Genomic DNA, 16,438 nt, shown 5'->3' with positions numbered 1-16,438 from the left:
TATTTTCAACCTTGTTCATTTCAAGGACACCTAGTTTAATATTAATATGCATCAGACCACGGACCCCCATCTTCACTTTTATCTCTGGGACCGCAATATCTACACTGCACAATTGTCATTGTATTTAACTCTGAGAGTTACAAATGGAACCAAATGGACCCATTAGGGCACATTTGGTTCCATTTGTACATCTCTCTCTCTCTCTCTCTCTCTCTCTCTCTCTCTCTCTCTCTCTCTCTCTCTCTCTCTCTCTCTCTCTCTCTCTCTCTCTCTCTCTCTCTCTCTCTCTCTCTCTCTCTCTCTCTCTCTCTCTCTCTCTCTCTCTCTCTCTCTCTCTCTCTCTCTCTCTCTCTCTCTCTCTCTCTCTCTCTCTCTCTCTCTCTCTCTCTCTCTCTCTCTCTCTCTCTCTCTCTCTCTCTCTCTCTCTCTCTCTCTCTCTCACACACTTAAGGGCAGTCCACACCAATGCAACTCCTTGCAACTATACTTGCAACCATTATCCCCAATGGCAGTTGCATGGAGTTGCTTTGGTGTGAACAGGCCTTAACACTGTTTTGTAGCAAGGAGTTGTGACTAGCTTCCTGCTGAGAACCTCAGCCTCAGAAGTGGAGATGCTGATGTTGTCGTCGTACACAAATCAGACTTTAGAATGAAAAGCTCTAGCCTACTGTCCAACGCTACAAGGAGCTTGTGTGTCTTTCCCACCAGTAATAACTCAAATTATGCTAGCTGTACAAAAGCTTAGCATTAGGTTTCAGTAGCAGTCTAAACAGTAATTAGTGATGGAAGAAGTACTCGTATGTTTTACTTAAGTAAAAGTATCAATACTGCAATGTAGAAATCCTCTTTTACAACTAGAAGTCCCATATTCAAAATGTAATTGAGTAAAGCACAAAAGTATTGGCATCAAAGTACCAAAAGTAAAAGTACTCATTATGCAGAAGGTGTCACGATGTAAGGCAGGTGAGGACCCAGAAGCAGACCAACGCAGGCAGGAAGGTCTAATGCAATGTATTTATTAAAACTTTAACAGGATTATAGCAGGACAGACACAAGCAGGAACACTGTAACAATGGCTATAACCTGACAAGGGAACACTTACAAACACAGGACTTAAATAGACAGACTAAACTAGACACAGGTGAAACTCAAAGACAATCAACACAGGGATTGGCTGGGGCACAACAGGACACAGGTGGAGAACATAACTAATCAGAGGGAGGTGATACAAGACAGGTAGCAAACACTAGGGTAGACAGGAAACACTAGAACATCACTACATAAAAAGTACAAGGAGAACAATAAACAATACTAATAAGATTCAGAGACACAGATCCTGACAGTACCCCCCCTCAAGGGATGGATTCCAGACATCCCAAAAACAATGTCAGAACACCTAGCAGGGTGGGTGGAGGGGGGTCGGAAAGGAGGGGCTCAAAACCAAAAACTGGACTGGCAGGACTAAATCAGGACAAAAACATTGGACTGGCATTGGGCAAGGCAAGACAAAAAACTAACCATAGGTGGACACAAAAACGAACAGACTTAACTGATTGAGAGACACACAGACAAACATGCAGACAAGCACATAGACAAACAGACTGGCACAAGATGAGACAAACCAAGAGACAAACATACTAACTGACAGACAGACAGACAGGCGGACAAACAGGCGGTCTGACATAACAGGCGGTTAAACAGGACAGAAGAGGAACTAAACGACTGGGGAGTAGACAGACGTACAAGAAGACTGGCATACACACTAGCAGACATACATACAGACATACAGGCAGACAGACAGATCGGAAGAGCAGTCACCGGATTGGTTTGTGGACCAACTGAACCTCTTGCAGGTGGGCATGGAGCTCCAGAGCCGAGCAGAGGGGGCTGGGGAGACGTAACAGTCTGTGGATACTGAGGCCCTGAGACCCGGGGAACAAAAGGGCTGATGGGCGGTGGGACAGGGGCGAAGACAGACCTCTGGAGTGCCGGTGGAAGCTCATAATGTTCAGACTGCTTAGGTTTGTCAGCCGAGGAAGCTGACAGGGGTTCAGGTGGAGCAGAAGGCTGTAGCGGAGCCTCAGTAACTGCGAGCTGTGGCGGCGAAGCCTCTGCTGCGATGAGCTGCGGCGGCGAAGCCTCTGCGGCGCTGAGCTGTGGCGGCGAAGCCTCTGCGGCGCTGAGCTGTGGCAGCGAAGCCTCTGCGGCGCTGAGCTGTGGCAGCGAAGCCTCTGCTCCGATGAGCTGCGGCGGCGAAGCCTCTGCTGCGATGAGCTGCGGCGGCGAAGCCTCTGCTGCGATGAGCTGCGGCGGCGAAGCCTCTGCTGCGATGAGCTGTGGCGGCGGGGCCTCTGCGGCACTGAGCTGTGGCGGCGGGGCCTCTGCGGCACTGAGCTGCGGCGGCGGGGCCTCTGCGGCACTGAGCTGCGGCGGCGGGGCCTCTGCGGCGCTGAGCTGCAATGGCGGCACAGTCTCCGTAACGTTGAGCTGCACCGTCTCGGCGGCGCTAGCCGGCGGCAGCGTCTCGGCGGCGCTGGACGGTGAGGGCTCCTGGACGCTAGGCAGCCAGTTGCACTGTTGGAAGCGGGAGCGATGGCGACCACGCCTTCTCCTGGCAGACCCAAGACAGGTTAGTTCAGGAAGCACAGGGTCAGGAGGGCAGGTGGGTTCAAGACTCATGAACCCAAGCCGAATCGCTGGAGCAGGCTGGTCACAAGCCAGCTGGAGGCTTGCAGGCCGGGGAGTAGCTGACAGGAGAGCAGGCTGGGATGCAGGGGAAACGGGGGTTACAGGCCGCAGATGGTTGTTGGATAGCAAGGATGCTAAAATGGAGGTTAGTTCCTTTGCCGTTCCATCCACCAATCTTGCTAGGTCTGGTCTCTTCTTCATAAAGCAAAAAACCTCTTTAAGTGCCGACCTAAGAGCTGTCTCCTGCTCCCAAACACAGGTGGTTTTCTTAACTGCATCCTACATAACTAGTAATTGCTAGTAGGTCTTCGTCGATCTCCTGCAGTTCTGCTGGGTCCATGATGGTCAGGTTATACTGTCACGATGTAAGGCAGGTGAGGACCCAGAAGCAGACCAACGCAGGCAGGAAGGTCTAATGCAATGTATTTATTAAAACTTTAACAGGATTATAGCAGGACAGACACAAGCAGGAACACTGTAACAATGGCTATAACCTGACAAGGGAACACTTACAAACACAGGACTTAAATAGACAGACTAAACTAGACACAGGTGAAACTCAAAGACAATCAACACAGGGATTGGCTGGGGCACAACAGGACACAGGTGGAGAACATAACTAATCAGAGGGAGGTGATACAAGACAGGTAGCAAACACTAGGGTAGACAGGAAACACTAGAACATCACTACATAAAAAGTACAAGGAGAACAATAAACAATACTAATAAGATTCAGAGACACAGATCCTGACAGAAGGTCCCATTTCACAGGTTTTCAAATGAATAAAGATCCTTTGAAAATAGCAGATCTACAAGCTTTGCGACATGTCGTGAGCTTGTAGATATGCTATTTTCAAATTGCCAAAGCATATGTCTGAGGTGGTTTTGTAATAATAATAATCAAAATCTACAAAGTAATTAGTAACCAAAGTTTTCAAAGAATTATATTGGAGTAAAAGTACAATATTTGCCTTTGAGATGTAGTGGAGTAGAAGTATATAGAAGTATTGGAAATTGGAAATACTCTAGTAACTCAAAATTGTACAGCACTTGAGTAAATGTACTTAGTTACTTTCCACCACCGACAGTAATTACTTACATATTAATGCAAATAGCTGCCCAGCATTAGGTCTAAATGCTTGCCGTTGATAGACGGTGGTCAGGCGGGTGCTGTGCACTTCAGATGTCAGCCACCTTGGCGAGAACGAGAAATTGTGTGTTTTCGCAACGTAAAAATTCAAATGTAAACAGTTCTTAATTTTTTATGTTCCCCACTTAAGGTCTACTGGTGCAGCTCTTCGCATGGTGGTTACACGTGTGTGTGTGTGTGTGTGTGTGTGTGTGTGTGTGTGTGTGTGTGTGTGTGTGCGCGTGTGTGTGTGGGTGTGTGGTTTAAGTTTGGTTTAGGGGTTGGGGTTAGAGTGTTCCCTATCTTATACTTAAGCTGTCTGCCGATGTCGCGCACTGAAAAATAGCATATAATACAAGATCTAGATGTGCTATTTTTTGGTTATGTTCAACTATTTCCAATGCTGTCCTAATGTTTATTATGTCCTCACAACAAGTACACACACACACACACACACACACACACACACACACACACACACACACACACACACACACACACACACACACACACACACACACCTACACACAAACACACACACACACACACACACACACACACACACACACACACACACACACACACACACACACACACACACACACACACACACACACACACACAACACACACACACACACACACACACACACACACACACACACACACACACACACACACACACACACACACACACACAGCCAACAGTGTTAATTCAAACTCAAACCGGCTTCCAACCCTTCCTTATTAAAATCAGAGAATTGGTAAATACTTGCTTAGCGTTCTGTTTCACACAGCAGCTCTGTGAGTCAACAGTCTGCTTTCGCTCAGCCGTGCTCAGGCTAAGAAAGTACCGGTCGCTCGTGGGAGAAGAGTAAGACTTGGAAAGTTCCTCTGTCTAGCGGAAGAGGGAGCGTGAGAGCGGGCGGAGAAGAGAGCGGGACGGAGAGAAAGAAGCAGAAAAGTTTTGTTGTTGTGCTGATTTTGCCGGTTCTGTACACGTTGAATATAGGCTCTAAAGCACAGCAGCCATATTGGAAAGAAATTGGGCCGCTTCCTTACTTCCTTCACAGGCGTTACCAATGATACTAATGAAGGCTCTGTTCCATTCAGGTCAAACAGAGTCAGGGTGCTGATATTGAGCATGTTGCCTCTATAGGGAAGTGGAATTGAGAAAAGGAAGGGAGAATATGGCTGCTGTGCATAGAGCCTAATATTATTAAACATTGTGGTCAGGGAGGCAGTTATTTTGAAAGACAATGATCAGAGGAACTGCTGCAGCAACGCTGATCTAATCAAAAGAGAAATAGGAGTACTGCAGGAGCTGTAGAGAATGATGTCCATTCCAACAAGAATTCAAGTTCAACATACAGAATCAAGTTAGAACAGTTATTTACAAGCTTGTTTTATTTGTTGCATTTTGAACCTATTTACAACGGAAAGCAATAGTTTGGATCTGGTCACCCTACCGCAGTCTGTAGCTTGCTTTTGGGTTCTTCCTCTGTCTCTCCAGATGTCACCACACTCTTTGTGTTTGTCACCCAGTCGGTTCCTGGTTGTCACTGGTACTCCCAGAGTCTTTCAGTTAAAGAGGTGGTGCCATGGTTTTGCACCTTTTCACTTTTTCATGTGTCTATGAGGTTGATAGAATTTCATTAAGCCCCCTGGTGGTGTTTTTGTGGTGTTTTAGAATCAGAATCAGAATCAGAATCAGAATCAGGTTTATTGTCACATCACAGGTTTACAAGGTAAAAAAGTGGGTGAAATTTGTTTTTGTACATCACTCCCATCGCAACGTTAGATTCCGTAGAAAGAAGAGTGGGGAGAGAGAAGAAGAAGAGGGGTAGGGGGCAAGTGGGAAGGAGATCAACAAGAGAACAATAGAAGGCCAAAAACAAGTTATCTACATATTTACAAAGTACCTGAGATAAGAGACAAACTAAGGTGCCTGAGCATAGCAGCAATGTATGTGTATACTGTGCATGATATACTTATAGACGCTAAGGTGCTTAGAGAGAAAAAAGAGCGCAATAATAAAAAATATAATAAATAAAAAAAGTTTGTGCGTAATACATGGGGATTAAGGTGCAGAGGGTCAGTGCGTGTTCACCTAAGGGTGGACTGACCCTGGTATAATCCGCAGGTAGCTCCATGAGGGAGAGCAACAAAAAGTAATCTTTAGCATTTTGACTAAAGCTTTTGCCACAAAGTGTACCGCTAAAGGCTTTCCTCTGTGTGTATCAACATGTGTTTCTTAAAGATTAGCATTTTGACTAAAGCTTTTGTCACAAACTGTACACCTGAAGGGTTTTTCGCTGGTATGATTCCTCATAAGTCCAAGTCATTTCCTGGTATAATAATCCACAGGTGTGTTCAGGAAGAGCCAGAAAAGTCTGCAACCAGCTGGGCAGTACCGCCTGTTGTCAGGCTGCTGAAGAGGGCTCATGCTTCATTCAGCATTCTGACAGCAGCCGGGTTAAAACTATTCCAGAACCTGGTGGTGGAACTCTTGATACTGCGGTAGGTCCCCTTGCCCGGTCGCGGTCGTTGTAGGGTTCTGAACAGTCTGTGACTTGGGTGGTACTTGTCCTTAATGATGCGCTTGGCTTTGACCACGCACCGCTTCTTGTACAGATCCTGAAGCGCTGGGAGCTCGCTTCCCATTATTCGCTCTGCCGATCGCACTACTCGCTGTAGGTTGATCTTCTCTCGGGCAGTGCAGTTCCCGTACCAGGCCGTGATGCAGCCTGTTAGGACGCCTTCAACCGAACTGTTGTAGTACAGCTTGAGGATGCGCTGTCCTACTCCAAGCTTATTCAGGCGGCGGAGCCAGTACAGTCTCTGCTGAGCCTTTTTCTTCACGTGTGTGGTGTGCGTCTCCCATTTAAGGTCCTCCTCGATGTGTACTCCGAGGAACTTGAACTCGCTGACCCTTTCCACTGCAGCACCGTCGATGAGGATGGGCGCATGGTCTCTCCGCGGCCTCCTGAAGTCCACGATCAGTTCTTTGGTCTTGTCGACGTTGAGAGCGAGGTTGTTCTCCCGGCACCAGAACGCCAGTGAGTTGATCTCATCTCTGTAGTCAGACTCGGCCTATCACTGACGTGTCGTCGGCGTACTTTATGATGGTGTTGGAGACATGTGTGGCTATGCAGTCATACGTGTACAGGGAGTAGAGGAGAGGGCTCAGCACGTATCCCTGGGGTGCTCCGGTGTTGAGGGTCAGGGGGTCAGATGTGATGCTGCCCATTCTCACCACCTGATGTCGGTTGGACAGGAAGTCCTGTATCCAGTCGCACATGCTTGGGTGTAGCCCTAGGTCTCTGAGCTTTTTGTCAAGTATTGCTGGGACAATGGTGTTGAATGCTGAGCTGTAGTCCACGAACAGCATACGTACATATTTGTCCTTCAGCAGCTTGTTGTCCATGTGCGAGAGGACGGTGTGGAGAGCCATGGCAATAGCGTCGTCGGTGGATCTGTTTTTGCGGTATGCATACTGCCACGGATCCAGCGAGGCAGGTAGCGTGGAGCTGATGTATTCCCTCACCAGTTTCTCGAAGCACTTGCTGACGATCGGGGTGAGAGCGACAGGTCTCCAGTCATTCAGGCATGTCACTCTGGCCTTTTTGGGAATGGGCACAATGGTTGACATTTTGAACCCTGCAGGGACCACAGCCTGGGAGAGGGAGAGGTTAAAGATGTTAGCGAAGACACCTGCCAGCTGGTCTGCACATGCCTTAAGGACCCGGCCTGGGATTCCATCAGGTCCGGCTGCCTTGTGGATGTTGACCCGTGCAAAGGCTGTACGCACTTCTCTCTCCGAGATGATTAGAGGGTTCTCCTCTGCTGGTGTTGCTGATGCCCCCGCTTGGCTGCCGTGGTTGGAGCTGATCTCAAACCGGCCATAGAAAGTGTTCAGTTCGTTAGGGAGGGAGGCAGGCAGGTTCACCTCGCTTCTGGTTCTTGTTTTGCAGTCTATCAAGGTGTGTACCGCCTGCCACGTGCTCCTGATGTTGCCATTGCTGAGTTGGTCTTGCATCTTTTCAGTGTAGGCCTTTTTCGCTTTCCTGATGGCGCTGTTTAGGGCCGCGCGCGTCGTATTACGCGTTTCCACGTTTCCACGCGTTTCCACGCGTTTCCACACGTTTCCACGTTTTATGTCTTCTCTGACTATTTTGAGTTTCTTCCTGGAGGCTGAAACCTTGAGGGTCAAACGTGTAAAAATATACCCTCCCCCTCATTATCATAACACAACAGGTGTGGGCATGAGGAGGAGGAGGGACTAGGACAGGTGGGTGGTGCTAAGGTGATGGAGGAGGTGCTAAGGTGAGAACCAGGTATACTTAATGAACTGGAGGCGTGTCCACATAAAAACATAATTTTAACACTTTCTGTACACTTTTTTGAAAAAAATCTTCCTCCTAGTATAACCATAATACCTGATGATTATGTTTTAGGGGGGGGGGGAAATCACTGAAAATCACGGCACCCCGTCTTTAACAAAACATCTACTGATGCACAAACTTTTGTTTCATATATAGTTTATCAAAATGAATAAAAACTAAAACTAAATTGAATTTTATTCAAAAGACTATGTGACTAAAACAAAATCAAAATGTGCTGCCAAAATTAACAGTGTTTTCCACTTTTTTACCCTCAACTTCATAACGCATCGCAGGGTGACACGTTGTGAGATCGGCTATTTTGCCCACCAGAACCCGATCCTGAGACCACATCACCCCAGGCCTCCATGACCTTCGCTGGCTCCCAGACAAACACAGAATATATTTCGAAATACTAGTGATGTGTCGTTCATGATCGATTCGTTCAAAAGAACTAGTTAATTTGCTGTGAACACGAACGAGCTCGTTCACTCTCTGAAACTGTTACGTTCACGCGCCTCCCGCGATGGTGTTTTACACACATTATAAAACATACATTAACCACTTTAGCCCTATTTTATACCTAGGCTATTTGAAAATAGCAGATCTACAAGCTCACAAAGCGTCGCATCGCGACGCATTGCGACACATTGTGAGCTTGTAGATCGGCTATTTTCAAATATGTTAGTACTTTCACTTTTGGTTCTTTAAGTATATTTTGATGCCAATACTTTTGTACTTTTACTCGAGTAAATTTTGAACACTAGAAAATAGCGCTACTGAACGAGAACGTGAACAAATCATTTGAACGAATCATTGCCGTGAACGAAATCGCTCGTTCACTAAAATGAACCTTTTTTCCCACCACTCACCACCTACAAGGCCCTCAACATCCAGGATCCCTGTTACCTCTCTGACCTCCTCCTCCTCAAACGCCACGCCCCTTCCTGCTCCCTCAGGTCTGGTGAAGCCAACCTCTTGGACATCACCAAAACAAAGAAACACACCTGCAGGTGACGGGGCTTTCTCAGCTGCAGCCCCCCTCACACTCCCACCTCACATCAAAGCCGCCCCACCCTTGCCCTGTTCAAAGCCTCCCTCAAAACCCCACCTTTTCAGACTCGCTTTCCCCCGCCTTTCTCTCTTAAAGGAGAATTCCGGTCATTTTAAGTGTTATGTTTGATGTGTGTCAAATCACTTACCAACGTAGAAATGAAAATCGCGTTACTCGACAGATCCCCCTGTCAACCCCCACCGTTGGCATGATACTCCTATCGTGGATAGCCCAAATTCGCCTATTTTAACAAATGCAAAGTCTGTTTTTTTGCTTCTAGTACTCATTGTTGAGTCCCATGATAATGTAACAGGCGCTAAAACTCCCGACAAGCTAACGGCTAATAACAGAACGAGCTAATGCTGGTTGCTGGTTTCTCTCCCGACCTGGCAACCTGGGGCTGCCATGCAGAGAGATAAGCAGCCCCAGCGTTAGCTCGTTCTGTTATTAGCTGTTAGCTTGTCGGGAGTTTTAGCGCCTGTTACGTTATCATGGGACTCCACAATGAGTACTAGGAGAAAAAAACAGACTTTACATTTGTTAAAATAGGCGAATTTGGGCTATCCACGATAGGAGTATCATGGCAACGGTGGGGGTTGACAGGGGGATCTGTCGAGTAACGCGATTTTCATTTCTACGTTGGTAAGTGATTTGACACACATCAAACATAACACTTAAAATGACCGGAATTCTCCTTTAATAAAGTTGTTTCTTTCATATGTTTTTGTTGTGAAGCGACTTTGAGTACCAAGAAAAGCGCTATATAAATATATTTTTATCGTTATTATTTTGAGCTTTTGGGTTAGGGTTAAAAATGAGAACAACAAAAAAATAGCATTCAGACAATTGCTGTCCGGAAATGTTGGTGTCCTCACAAGTATACTAATACAAACGTGTGTGTGTGTGTGTGTGTGTGTGTGTGTGTGTGTGTGTGTGTGTGTGTGTGTGTGTGTGTGTGTGTGTGTGTGTGTGTGTGTGTGTGTGTGTGTGCGTGCGTGCGTGCGCGTGTGCGTGCATGTGTGCTGATGTGTATGGGAATACAGGAGCAGAGAATGACTGTGAGAGTGTGTACAGTATTAAGGAGAGAGAGAGAGAGAGAGAGAGAGAGAGAGAGAGAGAGAGAGAGAGAGAGAGAGAGAGAGAGAGAGAGAGAGAGAGAGAGAGAGAGGAATGCAAGGAGGGCAGCTGGCTTCTGTCTGTCAACACTGTACAGAGAACTCACAGTACATGAACACACACACACACACACACACACACACACACACACACACACACACACACACACACACACACACACACACGCGCGCGCGCGCGTGCACGCACGCAGTCTAACTCGCATACACATCACCTAATTGGGTCAAGTCTTTGCTGTTGGGCAGAAACCTCTTATCTCCATATTTTAACATTTTCTATATTTCTCTCTTAAAGGGATTGTAGGCAAGTTCAAAGATAAAAAAAGAAAAAAACTATTGTCAAACACCGCACATCCACTTACGCAAATGTTGTACTTTTACTCCACTACAATTATTTGAAAACATTAGTTACTAGTACTTTGGAGATTTTTATTATTATTATTACAAAACATACATTAACCACTTCAGCTCTATACAGCTCTATACAGTATATATATATATATATATATATATATATATATATATATATATATATATATATATATATATACATACATTTTTTAAGAATATTTTACTAAATGTTTGGATGATTGGAATTTTCAATTAAGTAACAGTGCTGACCTGTTACTTAATTGAAGTTTCGAAGTTTCGAAGTTTCAGTTAAGAGCATTGGTTAGTAAATGATGCTAGGGTTCAATCATATTTGAACTGGGGACCCCCCTCACCGTCACAAGCACTTGGAATTGTAAGAGTTGAGGCATTACATTTAGTTTGACTTGGTTCCACAGATAAATATTGCGAAAATAGACGAACTACAAGATCACAACGCCTCGCAGTGCGAGGCGTTGTGAGCTTGTAGACCGTCTATTTTCACAATTTTTGCCTCTTACGAAATATTTGACAATTTGGTCAATTTGATATTAAAAAGGTCTTAAAAGTAATTAAATTGTAACTTTAGAAATAGATACCAGATACCCTGCATACACTTACACTGTATGTTGGTTTGCTAACCGTTGAGTGAGAAAACAATGTTGCACATTAAGCTAATCATCTGGGGACCCCCCAAAATTGACAACCCCCTTGGAACCCTTGCTGTACAGAAAGATGTACACCCTGTATGTACTGTACGTACCGTAAAGGGGTCATACCTGAAATGTGACCTGTACAGACATGGTTACAACTGTGCTCCGTACATTAACCACTTATTAGCCTTATTATACTTTCAACATTTTTATTGAGTACTTGAGCAAAATGTGCACCACTGACTGTTGGCGAGAACACTTGATCTATGTATGTAGGGGCCTGTTGTGCCATTATATACACATTATAGCATGTTAATAAATACACACTTCTGTTATAACTGCTTTTATACTTTCAAGATTACATTATCTATTTATGTATGAATGTGTCATTATATACATACACATTATGACATGTTAAAACACACTTGTGTTTTCAGTGGTTGTATACACCATAATTCACCAAAAAGAAGATTACAATTAAAACTGGAAGCAAAATATTGCAAGCAGTAATACAGTAAACTACAAAGGAAATTAAGCTGCAAAAAAGGAAATTAAGCTGCATGGTGTTACTGCCACCTTCTGGATGAAAACGTTAAATACAGTTTTGGGAATTGTCATAGAGGGGTTGTCTCCATTTCAGACAGTGATGAGCAGGGGTGCAACAGTTAATCAAACTAATCAATTTAAGTTATTAGAAAAATAATCAATAATGTAATAAAATATGAATAATCTATCCCTGTTTTCGGGCATGTCATGTCAAAAAGTTTCCAAAAAAATCCCAAATAGTGAAAATAGCTCTACAAGCACACAAGTAGTCACGATGCAGCACATTGTGAACTTGCTGATTGGCTATTTTTACTATTTTTTGCACGTTACCGTTGTTCGGTAGTTTAATACAACATTTAAGTGTTTAATCAATTTGATGTTATTTAAATGTACAAAAACATTATACAAACTGAGCTTCTCAATTAGTTGATCAAAACATTAACAGTAATCTACAAGCTCACAACGTCTTACAACGTGACACGTTGTGAGCTTGTAGATGAGCTTGCTTTAAAATACATAAATAAATGTGTACTTGTCCCCACGGACCCTCATCTGAAACTGTAATTTAATTTGTTCCAGATTTGGAAAATATTCCATACATTTAGCACTTTCTTTCTCAAGACGTCTTTGAAAATATCAGATCTACAAGCTCACAATGCGTCGCATCGCCACGCGTTGTGACCTAGTGGCCGTTAGAAGACTTGCAGAGACATGACACCCACATCATTCGAATCAGCGTCCTCCAATAGGCTCTATGCACAGCAGCCATATTGGGAATGAATTGGGCCCCTTCCTTACTTCCTTCACAGGTGTTACCAATGATACTAATTAAGGCTCTGTTCCATTGTGGCATAGTGGTTGTCTTATTTTTTCAAGGACCCCCAATCCCCCATAACTCTGAGAGTGTACAAATGGAACCAAATGGACCCGTAAGGGTCCATTTGGTTCCATTTGTACACTCTCAGAGTTACACACCCACCATAAGGGGCCATTTGGAAACCAAAATGGAGTGTTTCTAGTGAGCCAACATGCACGATATCAGCACCCATGACCAGAATGGAACAGAGCCTTAATTAGCATCATTGGTAAGACCTGTGAAGGAAGTAAGAAGAGGCCCAATTTCTTTCCAATATGGCTGCTGTGCATAGAGCCTATTGGGCCTGGTCAACAAGGTCCCTTTTGGTGCAAGGCTTAAAACGGGTCAGCTGTTTTAACGCTGTGCTTCATCCCCTTTTGCAGCATGCTGAAGAAGTGGAAGCGTTCTCCCATCTTGCTGGGGCTGGTCAGCATGTCATAACTTTGGATCAGCTGCTTCCTGGTGGACAGGTCGGTGCAGTTCCTCAACAGGACCTGCAGCCGGGTGTCGACGCCCATGTTCTTCAGGAAGTGTCTCTGCGTGACGGGTCCCAGACAGGCCACGCCCCCCTCCCCGGCCGCCAGGCGCCTCAGGTAGCTGAAATCCACGTCGGCCGTGAGGTCAGCACGGCCCGGAGACGTCAGCACATCATGCAGCTGGTGACCTTTGAACCCTCTAAACGTGTCCATCTTGGTTCCGTCGTGGCCGTAGTCTGCGATGAGAGCCGCGCCCCCGTCTTCTGCAATCCGATTGGCCAGTTGTTGGACGATAACCCCGCCTTCTGGACACACCTCAACATGTTGTCTCATCTCATCTGTCTGTATGAGGGTGCAGGAGGCCAGGGTGGGGTTGGGGACAATGACGAACCTCAGCTGGCCAGGTCTCTCTGGGTCTATGTCCACCATCACTTCCCTCCAGCCTCGCTCTGTTCTCTGGAACTTGTGGATCGGCAGAGCATCAAAGAACTCGTGAGCCAGATAGATGCTGAATCCTCGGGGTACATGGTCCAGGCTTCGGTACCAGGAGCAGGGCAGGCCAGTGGTGGTGGTACCATGTCGGTAGCATGGGTCATCTTCGCTAGCAGACGCCTGGCTCTGCTCCCCAGTCAGACAGGTGGCCTGGATCTGGCTCAGAACCGGGCTGACCTCCACCAGGTGGACCGACACCGACGTCTGACCCAGAACCGGGTGCAGCTGACCGAACGTTCGGAGGACGTCACTGGCCAAGGAGCCTCGTCCTGGGCCAAACTCCACCAGCTGCAGCTGGCTGGGGCTCCCTGCTCCCATCCACTCACTCACACACCAAACACCTAGCAGCTCTCCAAAGATCTGACTGATTTCTGGTGATGTGATGAAGTCTCCCTCTGGACCCAGCATGTCGTTGCGGACATAATAACCCGTCACTGGGTTGGTGAGCACTTCTCTCATGTACTCGGCCACTGAAATGGGACCGGTGGCTTTTATTTTGGTGGTCAGGTGTCTCAGCATGGAGGGACGGTGTCTCTGCTGCTCCCGGGAGCTGGAGTTGGAGGAACAACGTCTGCTGGCTGCCACTCTCCCTCTCGCTGATGCCAGTGGAAGAAAATGGGAAACAGCAACTCTGTTTACAATGTGCAGAGTTCTCATTCTGCTACGTGTGTTTTCCTTCTTCATGTCATTCCCATGTAACCCCTAGGAGGAAGTGACACAACAGCACAGCACAACAAACTTTCCGATTGGCTAAAAGGGCGGAAAATGGATTTGTAGCTGTAATTTGTAGCATGTCTTCAAGAGTTCATATTATGGACCCTTGGCAGGCTACGGAGAAGGAGAATCAGTGGGACCGGCTCCGTGCAAGGTGTCTACTTGGGCTGTAAAGCCAGCTAATTGTGGTTTGCATTTTATACGTTTGGCTGCGGTGCTAGTGTCATTATGGTGATGTCGGTCATATCAATATATGGAGCAAGCGATGTCAGTTATGCCCAAAGATAGGGTCTATGATGTAAGTCTTGGATGTTTTGTTTAGCTTCATATATGGGGCTCCAGAAGAGGCTCTCTGATGTCAGAGATAGGTATGTTAGTTATCTCCATAATAGAAGTCTAGGAGAGTCTCTGATGTCAGACTTGTGTAGGTCGTTGTCTCCATATATGGGGATTGCCATGTATGGGAAGATTGAGATTGGTTGAGATTCATTTATCCCCCTATATGGGTTACCGGGCATCCCGCCACAGTCTACCTCGCGGTTGTGTCCATTTATGGCTCAGTGGTTCTCAAAGTGGGGTCCAGGGACTTTCAGGGTTCATTGAGGGGGTTCTACATCGACCCTTACAAGTCAGAGTTACTGCCAGAGTTGAGGGGGGTCCTTGAAATTAAAAAGTTTGAGAACCACTGATGATTCAAAAGTGAAATGGTTATAACGTTTGAAAACTAGGGGAGCCTCTCGCTGCACTTCGTGTAATCTTTTGACCCCTGGGTGTAGATTTGAAGTCAACGCGACCTGTTGCTGTGATGATCGCATCAGTTTGGTGATGTTTTACAAGAGTGGTGAGCTTGACAAAATGCAGGTAGCTTAAATCACAATATCTAGTACGATATCTAGTTTATACTGTCCATGTCTACCACACACAATTCTACAGTGCAGCTAGCATCACCTCTTGGCTTAGAAGGGTCGGTGGGTTGTATGACAATTAGGGTCCTAGCACTGCACGCCTTGCGTGTCTCATAGTAGTCTTGCAGCACCGTCCTGGTTGGTAACCACAGACAACTTGGAAAAATCTATATTGCAAAGCTTTGATAAACAAAATGATGAGTGGTCATTCGAAGTCAAAGGGAGAATTGAATATTATCATAGTGATCTATATGCTGCACACTGCGTGTATCATCACGTTTGTAGCACACATTTCCGGTGTGACCGTGATGTGCCCATGCAATTTGAGACTGATTGTGCTCCAACGCGGAGGAAGTCTTGAAGGCCAAAGAATGTAGCCTGATTATCAGCCTGAAGCCGCGTGGAGCTTCAGTCTGAAATTGGCTGCAATGTCCGCGATTACCAGGGGGAGGGGATTCAAATTTCCCTAAACCAATCACAAGAGATCCACGGATCCTCCCACATCTGACGTCATCGCACAGCTTGTTTTAGCAGATATTCGCTGATTGGCTTGTCGTTAGACCACCCCCACCTCCGACTCTGATTTGACAGATTTTTCTTCGATCGTGAAAAGCCATAGGCTGACATTATAATGCCAGACCAAGAGGAGCTCACTCAGAGAGTGGGCGGGGTCTATGGTCTGGAACCAGGCTACAAAGAATGAGGACCAAGAACAAGCCTTGTCAAAAATGTCTGCTTACTTTGAAATGAATGATGATGGACAGCTGACTGTTTCTGACCAGGCCAATTCCATCCCATATGGTAAACGATACCTAAAAAGACAGCCGATGGAACGGTATGCAAATGCCATATGTATTGCAGAAGGAGATTGCCAAGATTGCATTGTTGAAAACATCCCACATCCTCAGATCCTACTTCAACAACACAAAACAAAAAGGTGATAGAGTCTGAGAAGAGAAACGTACTTGAAACAGCTGCAAGACTCATAAAAGGTGACATAATAACAAATGGGCAACCTGTTAATGAGTACCCAACTACCGAG

At 45.9% G+C, this 16,438-nt stretch overlaps 1 protein-coding gene and 1 long non-coding RNA gene across 2 annotated transcripts in view; both read right to left on the bottom strand.

Moving 5' to 3' along the window:
- LOC311065093 overlaps positions 1-16,438 on the bottom strand; it is a 442,153-nt gene that overhangs the window by 275,284 nt on the left and 150,431 nt on the right. The gene's annotated exons all lie outside the window — the stretch shown is intronic.
- Positions 13,145-14,434, bottom strand: LOC311065121 (protein arginine methyltransferase NDUFAF7, mitochondrial-like; the record flags this gene model as incomplete). The annotated part of the gene is made up of 1 exon (XM_084085338.1): positions 13,145-14,434. The coding sequence occupies one exon, from the start codon at positions 14,432-14,434 to the stop codon at positions 13,145-13,147; it is 1,290 nt and encodes a 429-aa protein (XP_083941464.1).

Source organism: Gymnoscopelus microlampas (genome assembly GCF_963454915.1).
Source record: "Gymnoscopelus microlampas genome assembly, chromosome: 17".
Lineage (NCBI taxonomy): Eukaryota > Metazoa > Chordata > Actinopteri > Myctophiformes > Myctophidae > Gymnoscopelus > Gymnoscopelus microlampas.
The sequence above is the reverse complement of the archived record's forward strand: the minus strand, read 5'-3'. Positions and strand labels throughout refer to the sequence as shown.